This window comes from Ruditapes philippinarum, unplaced genomic scaffold, assembly GCF_026571515.1.
Source record: "Ruditapes philippinarum isolate M1 unplaced genomic scaffold, ASM2657151v2 ctg3571_1_1_1_1, whole genome shotgun sequence".
Lineage (NCBI taxonomy): Eukaryota > Metazoa > Mollusca > Bivalvia > Venerida > Veneridae > Ruditapes > Ruditapes philippinarum.
Genome location: NW_026862888.1, coordinates 68,943 through 78,269, shown reverse-complemented (window position 1 = coordinate 78,269; position 9,327 = coordinate 68,943). Strand labels below are relative to the sequence as shown.

The 9,327-nt window shown below is 33.5% G+C and overlaps 1 protein-coding gene across 1 annotated transcript; it reads left to right on the top strand.

The window, feature by feature from the left end:
- Positions 1 to 7,137: 7,137 nt before the first annotated feature.
- LOC132720531 (monocarboxylate transporter 2-like) lies at positions 7,138 to 9,250 on the top strand. The gene is made up of 3 exons (XM_060704687.1): positions 7,138 to 7,756; positions 8,497 to 8,622; positions 9,002 to 9,250. The coding sequence occupies exons 1-3, from the start codon at positions 7,198 to 7,200 to the stop codon at positions 9,190 to 9,192; spliced, it is 876 nt and encodes a 291-aa protein (XP_060560670.1). The 5' UTR covers positions 7,138 to 7,197; the 3' UTR covers positions 9,193 to 9,250.
- The last annotated feature ends 77 nt before the right edge of the window (positions 9,251 to 9,327 follow it).

Sequence of the window (9,327 nt, the reverse complement as noted above, 5' to 3'; positions counted from 1 at the left end):
CTAAAGAAAGAGCTTTAAAAGATAAAGGAAAGATAAGATTTCATTACCAAGAAATATTAGATCACGGAAAAATTCTTTATCTGGAAACTCTGAGGCAAATTGCATTTGTTATATAAATTGCATCACACTAATCTTGTGACGTTGGGTTTCTTATTCATAGCCATATTAAAAACTAAACTAAATTTTGTTTATTAGTAAAGGGACATCTTCCTAATTTACATTGGAGCATTTAAAGAGGTATACCTTTGAACCACGTCAAAACCCCCGGCCAAAATAAAAAAAACAAATAAACAAATCAATAACAAGAAATGTCGAACGACAAATATGCCCCCCCTTTCTAACCTTTAGGGCTCACATTTTTTGTAATTTTGTTATAAAACAACCCAATAAATTTGGTTCAACGGAATGTTCAATTAGGAAAAAAAAATATTGATACTTTGGATGTTTTCAAGATAAGGAAAACCTTTAAGGCCCCTGTTACGACTTTAAAATTTAGAAACCAAAAATCAATTTTAGTCATCAAAAGTTATGCCCAAAAAAAATTTAAAATACGAAGATTTTTTGGGGGAATAATGGGGCTTCAAGAAAAATTTTAAAAAAAAACAAACAGGGCAAAAACCCTTTGGTGAGCTTGCCCTTTGGGCCCTTTAGTGACCCCAAAATCATGGGGTTTAAATTTATTATTTTTTCCAAAGCAAATTTTTAAAAAACAAGATTTTTAATGATAAAAAATTTTTTAAGAAAATAAGCAAAAAAACCATTTTGATTTTTAAAGGGCCCCACTGTAAACTTTGACCAGTGCCCCCAAAACCCAATGGGGATTTCTAAGTAATGCCCCAATCATAGTAAAATATGACGACCTTTGTAAATGAATTTACTTTTTCCAAGATAATCAGGGAAAACCCATTTTAACATTAAAAAGGCCCCTGTGACCTTGACCTTTGACATAGTGACCCCAAAATCAATAGGGGTCATCAACTATTAATGATCAATCACTATAATCAATATGTGATATAAGAAGACTTTGCGATGATTTGTAACCAAGATAATGAGCGGAAACCATTCTGACACTTAAGGCCCCTGTGACAATGACCTTTCACCTAATGACCCAAAAATCAATAGGGGTCATCTTCTAGTTATTTGATCAATTCAATATGTGAAAATATAAAGACTTGTCGAATGAATATTTTTCAAACAGAATCAGGGAAACCCTTTCTGACATTAATAAGGCCCCTGTGCCCTTGACTGTTTGACCTTGACCCAAAATCAATAGGTTTCCCATCTTACTAGTTATGACCATTTTCCAAATATGTGATATATAAAATAAATAATGGTCATCTAATAGTTATGACCAATCAATATGTGAAATATTGCCGACTTGTGATGAATAACGTTTTCAAGATAATCAGCGGAAACCATTTAACATTTAAGGCCCCTGTGACCTTTGAACCTAGTGACCCAAAATCAAATAGGGGTCATCAGCTATTAAAATGATCAATACTATAATCAAATATGTGAGATTTGTAACCAAGATAATAGAGGGAAACCAACTTTCTGAATTGAGGCCCCTGTGACCATGACCTTTCACCTAATGACCCCCAAAATCAATAGGGGTCATCTAACTAGTTATGAGCAACTTCAATAGTGAAATATGAAAACTTTATGATGAAAACTTTTCAAGAGAATCAGTTGAAACCCTTCTGACCATTTAATGCCCCTGTGATCTTGACCTTTGACACAGTGACTCCAAAATCAATGACGGTCATCTACTAATTATGACCATTCAATATGTGAAATATGACGACTTTGTAATGAATACCTTTCAAGATAATCAGCGGAAAAACATTTTAATATTTAAGGCCCCTGTGACCTTTGACCTAGTGACCCCAAAATCACTAGGGGTCATCAACTATATATTAATGATCAATCACTATGAGAAGTATGAATACTCTGTGATAAAAAGTTTTCAAGATAATCAGCGGAAACCATGTATTCTACCTACGGACAGACAGACATACCGACATTAACCAAAAAATATCTTCTTCTTCCATTGGGGTGGGGGGGGGGGTGTTGGCATAAAAAGAAATGATATTCATGCACATTTTCTGTATATGACTGTACGCGAGACATGCACATTTTCCTGTATTATGACTGTACCCGAGATGGCAAAGAATACATTTCAGCCGACGTTTAGTCCGTGCCGATGAAAACGAAAGTGAAAGGTTTGATGATTTTATTAACCTGATTATACGGTTAATGCAAAATGTAATCTTCGATAAATGTTCGGTAAATTTCGCGAGATGTACGCAACAAGTAAGAGATTAAATTTAATTTGTGTCTATGAACGTGATAGCGCTATGTGTATGGGTTTATAATTTCTAAATGACCTACGAGTGCTAGTCGCAAAGATTTGACCTAAAATATGTTTTTAATCTTGTTATTTATGTTATATCATTATGATAAATACATATTAAAAATATTAAAATAGAAAATACAATTTTGATTTTGGTACTCAGTACATTCATATTGATATTGTTATAGGCTATAAGAATATAACAAAAATAAAAAAAAAATCTATTTTATTTTTCTAATATTGATAGTATATTACATGCAGCATGCGACTAGCACCTTTTGTCGCGTACGTATGCCTTACATGTATTATCAACATTGTTATATTTTCAACATTATTGGATTGTTTTTCATTTTGTGCGTTTTGTTAATTAATAATGTTTTGAACTTATTTTGGTTAAAGTCTTATAGAGTCTCTTTTTAAATAACTTTGTTAAAGAATAAATATGTAAATTTCATTTGGATTCAAACCAATAAATGATATTTCATTTACGTAAAATACAATACAAAACGAGACTAAACATTGTTTTTAAGTTGCTTCTGGGGATCCACAGACCTCTCGTGTATAGGCTATACAGGTGTGCTTTTGCAGATGTAGATGTGATGACGAACAAGCTAGTGTGACTTCATCAAAACATTATTTATATATAATAGTACTCCATACTACACGGACAGAACCGAAGTGTGACCGAATATTTTTCAAAAATGTGTGTTATAATGTATTCCTACTCAAACTATATATACATTGTATATCAACAAACTATATCATCACCATCGTATACAGTCGATTCACGCTACACTATTTTATTTTAAGGTCTCCTTTGTCGCGAGATATGTTCATGCAACAAATATCAACATACACAGATATTTTTGAGGTTTATTTTATACAGGATTAATCAATGAGGATATTTTTGAAACAGTTTTTCTTTTGTCATCAAAGAAAATCACTGATGTTTATTCAAAATAAACTTGCCAGCTCGCCAAAGTTTGACACTGATTTTAATTTATACAAATAACAATGACTATATACAGACACTTGAATGATTTACAATAGAGCGACTGAACGTTCTTTTTACTTAGGTTTTTAATGTCTACTATTAAACTAAGAATGAATGGCACCATCATTAAAGTATTTATTGTATTGGGAAGTCATTTTGGTCATATTCTTTCAATTGGAATGAGTATAACGTTTGGTATTCTATACAGTGAAATACGAAATGATTTCAAAACTTCACATTATGAAGCAGTCTGGATAGCCTCGATATTTAACGGATTAACTCAAATCATTGGTAAGTAATTTCATTTATTTATTTATTTGGTTAAGATTTTGATAAGTTGCCAAGTTTTGCTCGACTGAGTTAATACACCTTTGATAATGAAAAAAGTAATAAAAATACAGTTCCCAATGAAAAATATGTTCAGTACTTATTTCAGGTTTACCATTAGGAGGTGTACCAATATCTATTTCAAGTTTACCATTAGGTCTCCTGTAATATTGATTTCAAGTTTTCCGTAAGGCCTTATACAAATGACATCTTTAGGTTTACCGTAAGGTCGTGCACCAATATCTATTTCGGGTTTACTTCAAGGACTTATACCAATACCTATTTCAGGTTTACCGTAAGGTCCTATACCAATAACTATTTCAGGTTTACCGTAACGTCTTATACCAATAACTATTTCAGGTTTACCGTAAGGTCGAATACTTATACCTATTTCAGGTTTACCGTAACGTCTTATACCAATAACTATTTCAGGTTGACCGTAAGGTCTTATACCAATACTTATTTCAGTTTTACCGTAAGTTCGAACACTTATACCTATTTCAGGTTTACCGTAAGGTCTTATACCAATACCTATTTCAGGTTTTACCGTAAGGTCGAATACTAATACCTATTTCAGGTTTACCTAAGGTCGAATACTAATACCTATTTCAGATTTACCGTTAGGTCTTATACCAATACCTATTTCAGGTTTAAGGTCTAAAACCAATTACTATTTCAGGTTAACCGTTAGGTCTTATACCAATGTCTATTTCAGGTTTACCGCAAGGTCTTATACCAATACCTTTTGGGTTTAAACCAAAACTTAAAACCAAAGTCTAGTCAGACCAAAGGGTTTTATACCAATACCATTTCAGGTTTAGGGTTGGGTCTTATCCCAATACTTTATTTAATTTCAGGTTTCCCGGGAAAGGTCTTATCCCAAAACCCCCATTTCAGGTTAACCGTTAGGTTTTTAACTAAACCTTTTTCCAGGTTTATTTAAAGTCTTTATAAAATGTCCCATTTTCCCTATTTAATTTAAACCATTAGGTCATACTTGTAAAGGTAAAAAAACTTTGGCTCACAGTTGGGGGAACTTTACTTTTGAAAGTGGGAAATTTGAAAACCAGAAATTTTTTCCCTCGAAAATCCTACTTTATATAAAAAATGGACTTATCGGGTGGAATTAAAAAAATTCAATTTTTTAAAATTAAAATTTAAATTTGAACCCTTAAAAATTGCAAAATGTTGAAAACCCAATTTAAAAACTACAAAACTGTCAATATAAATTATAATGATAACTATTTTCTTTGTTTACAACTGGCAATTATTCCCAAAAACCCTTTTAAAAGTCAATAGGGTCCAATTGACAGTCCCCGATTTTTTTATACTTTCTCAACAATAGACATTTTAATGTTACCGTTTTCCCCTTAAAATTAACGGGACAATGCAAAATAAATTTCTTTTTTAAATTAAAGGGCCTAACTTTAAAGAACACATTTTTTATGCCACCGCAGCATCTGCGATGCGGTGGCGCAGCATCTGCGATGCGGTGGCATATAGCGATTCACCTGTGTGTGTGTGTGTGTGTGTGTTTGTGTGTGTGTTTGTGTGTGTGTTATATAGATTATATAGTGAACTTAAAAAATCTTCTTGTGAAAAACCACTAGTCCAATTTCAACCAAACTTGGCAGGATTGTTCCTTGGGTGAAGGGCTTCCAAAGTTGTTCAAAGAATTTCATTCCATGCAGAAATCTGGTTGCCATGGCAACCAAATGGAATTATAAGAATAAATTTAAAAAATCTTCTTGTAAAGACCCAAAAGGCCTAGAGCTTAGATATTTTGCATAAGGCATTGTCTGGTAGACCTCTAACAAGATTGTTCAAATTATAGCCCTCGGGTCAAAATTGGCCCCGCCCCGGGGGTCATTGATTTTCACTATGTACATATTGTAAAAACTTAAAATACCTTCTTGTAAAAACCCAAAAGGCCTAGAGCTTAGATATTTTGCATGAGGCATCATCTGGTAGACCCTTACCAAGATTGTTCAAATTATAGCCCTTGGGTCAAAATCGGACCCGCCCCGGGGTCATTGATTTTCGCTATATGTACATATAGTAAAAACTTAAAACACCTTCTTGTAAAGACCCAAAAGGCCTAGAGCTTAGATATTTTGCATAAGGCATTGTCTTGTAGACCTCTACCCAGATTGTTCAAATTATAGCCCTGGGGTCAAAATCGGCCCCGCCCCAGGGGTCATTGGTTTTCCTTATATGTATATAGTAAAAACTTTAAAAAAAATTCTTCTAGCAATTGACAAATGCTAGAGGTTAGATATTTTGCATGAAACATTGTGTTGTAAACCTCTAGCAAGATTGTTCAAATTATAGCCCTGGGTCAAAATTGCCCTCGCCCTGGGGGTCATTGATTTTAATATATACATATAGTCAAAAAATAAAAAAATCTTATTGTCTGAAGGTACAAGGCTTAGAGCTTTCATATTTGTTAAATAACATCATCTAAAAGGCACTCTATCAAAGTTGTTCAAATTTTGCCTCTTGTGTCAAAATTAGCCCCGCCCCTGGGGGCAATAGGTTTATCTTATATGTATATAGTTAAAACTTAAAAAATCATCTTCTCTAAATTTACAAAGGATAGAGATAAGATATTTGGCATGAAACATTGTGTAGTGAACCTCTAGCAAGATTGTCCAAATTATAGCCCTGGGGTCAAAATTGATTCAGCCCCGGGGGTCATTGATTTTCATTATGTACATATAGTGAAAAAAAAATTTTTGTCTGAAGGTTCAAGGCATAGAGCTTAAATGTTTGATATATAATATCATCTATAGGTCCTCTACCAAAGTTGTTTAAATGTCAAAAATTGGCCCTGCCCGGGGGCAGTGATTCTCATTGTGTACACGTAGTAAAACCAGAAAATAAAAACAAATGTTTTCTGAATGGGAGAAAGCTATAGCTTAATATTTGATTTGAAATGTTGTTTGGTGGACCTGTATCAAGATTGTTATTAAACCCTTGGGTCAAAATTATGCCTTGCCCAAGGGGACAGTGACCTACTTTCTTGTCCTTTGATGTACAGCAATGACATTTTGACCATGTGCACAGTTTTAGTTGTTAAATTGAACTTTGACCTAGATTTTGATGATGTGACCTACTTTCTTGTCCTTTGATGTACAGCTATGAAATTTGAACCATGCGGTGGCATAGCATTTTTCTCAAATGCAATCTTGTTTTATTATCAAACTTAAATACAAAATATACAAAAGAGGGAGATGTATATCACTGACAGGTTATAAAACAATCCGACATCCATGGCATGGTAAGTCCGAGATCTAATCCAGTTTGATAACAAAAAATGAAATGGTTGTTGGAAACTTGCATTATTTCATGCTTCTTTAGTGTAAATGGCATGTTGTCAGTTACTTTGCAAACTATATTTATTTATACGTTTTGAAATTTTATGTATAATGTATTAGCAGTCTAAATTTTCATTTCAGGACTTGGTGCTGGAATCATTCACTACTGCTCAAATACTATTGTAGTTCGTAAGTTCAGTGTAAAAATGTGCCCTCTTGCGCTAACCATAGCAAATTCTGGTTTCGCCATTGGCTCTTTAATTTTACCACCAATACTTACGGTCTGTATTCAACAGTACAACTGGAAGATTGCATTTATTGTTCTAGGCGGTATAAGCTCTACCGGGCTTTTTGCTGCAGCTACATTCGTTTCTTCTAACAATGATAACAACGATGACGATAGTGATAATGTTGAAGTAAGGAAAACTATGATTGGAATTTTGAAAAATGTCAAATTCATGGTCTTCTTCGTTTCGAATGGTATAGCCACTACGGCTTTGTTTGGCCCTTCAACATTTCTCCCCGACCTAATGCAAGAAAAAGGACTAAGCAGTAAAGAAATAGCCGTTTGCATCATTGTCATAGGCGTAGGTAATCTTTTTGGACGTCTTCTTTGTGGGGCCGCTGCATCAAAGTTCAACAATCAAGTTGTATGGATTTTTGGAATTTCACTTCTTGGCTTTGGTGTTACATCTACTGCTATGATTTTGGCAAAGTCGTTGCATATATTTATGGTATTGTCGGTACTTGTGGGACTTTTTTCAGGTACGTAAATGTTTTGAGATAATTGTTAAAGTTTAAAGCATCTTCGTATCTAGTATCTAGTATCTAGTAATGCCTCTTGGTTAAAGGTACACTTACGTCTTGACCATCCAGACTGAAGTATGAGGGCTAATTTAGATATCTATAAAATATAAGCCAATACTTTTGGAAAACAAATGATAAATTTCACCTGTGTATGCGATTCAAAAAAGGTAATAATGGTCAGTGAAGCTAATAACACAAACACTACAGATGACCAAGTAATTTATTATCTAATATCTGCGTATCCCTTACCAGACTTAATATCTTATATGGACTTGTCCATTTTCTCATTTGGACAAGACCATTAATATTTTTAAGGGAAGATTTAAAACATGATAAATTGACTGAATGGCGAACGGATACCTGATCATGGTCTGCACTGATTGCATGGGAGAATTAAGTCAACACCAGCTGACTAAGGATTAACTCATTTTTAACTTGTCAAATATACCAAGTCCATAACATGCTCAAATCTGTCTTTTTTATTTCAAAGCTTACATGGTTTCTTTGTCGAAACAGCAACATTTTATTCTAAGTATATTTGTGCAAAACTTTATTTGATTTTTTGCAAGTCAATACAAAACAATTGAGCAAATGCACAAACACAAGCCGTTAGCCTTTGTGTTGAAATACATTAAATATATATATGAATAAATATTCGCAAAGTGTTTAAATATTGAAAGATGTTATTTCGAATTCAGGGGGCTATTTTGGATTGTTTACTGCCGTTGTTTCCTACTATCTTGGAAAGAAACAGCTCCCGATAGGATATGGAATGATTTCTGCGACGACAGGAATATCACTCACTGCTGGAATGCCACTAGCTGGTAACGAATTTCATTCACGTTAGCAAGATTTCGTAACTAGTTTTGTAACCGCAAATGTTGATGAATAAATTTTGGTGTTTTTTAAATTTTTGTTAACTTTAAAGGAGAACTACAAATACTAAGAGGTATTGCTACTGATATTGATATGGTACAAGAATGGCATTTTTCTTATCTGGTATATACAAATATCGGTTTGCCAATGTAAGAACAGATTTGAACAAATGGCAGCGACTTTCAATTTACAGTTCCTGTTCATGTACAATAAAGCGTCACCTTCGTGCAACAATGGGTTAAATCCTTAGTATAAGTAAGAATAAAGTGACGAAATACATACCTAATATTTTTTAAAAAATATAGAAAGAGTTTTCGTTTTCCATAGGTTTTGTATCCGATTCGTATGGCAATGAGAACGGGTCATTTGTATTTGGAGGATGTATGATGTTCTTTGCGGCAATGATGGTGTTTGTCAACTTGGTCGTCGACTTCCGTAGACGGGGAACATGCGCTAGACAGACTGGCAATGAGAAATACAATGAACAAAATGGATATATAGAAACAACACATTTATAATATATTTCTTTCAAAGTGTTTTTGACTTATCCATGTGGTAAAAATGTGAAAATGATTAAAAGGGGTTGACTACTGTGTTCTTGTAAACAATTAAATGCATTTTTACAGATAAACTCGTATAAATATATATTGATT

What these genes read in the sequence shown, in the direction of transcription:
- LOC132720531 (XM_060704687.1), top strand. Translation starts at nt 7,198, where the DNA reads ATGTGCCCTCTTGCGCTAACCATAGCAAATTCTGGTTTCGCCATTGGC. An exon ending in ACTTGTGGGACTTTTTTCAG is followed by an intron (nt 7,757 to 8,496) that starts GTACGTAAATGT and finishes TTTCGAATTCAG; the next exon opens with GGGGCTATTTTGGATTGTTT. An exon ending in TGCTGGAATGCCACTAGCTG is followed by an intron (nt 8,623 to 9,001) that starts GTAACGAATTTC and finishes CGTTTTCCATAG; the next exon opens with GTTTTGTATCCGATTCGTAT.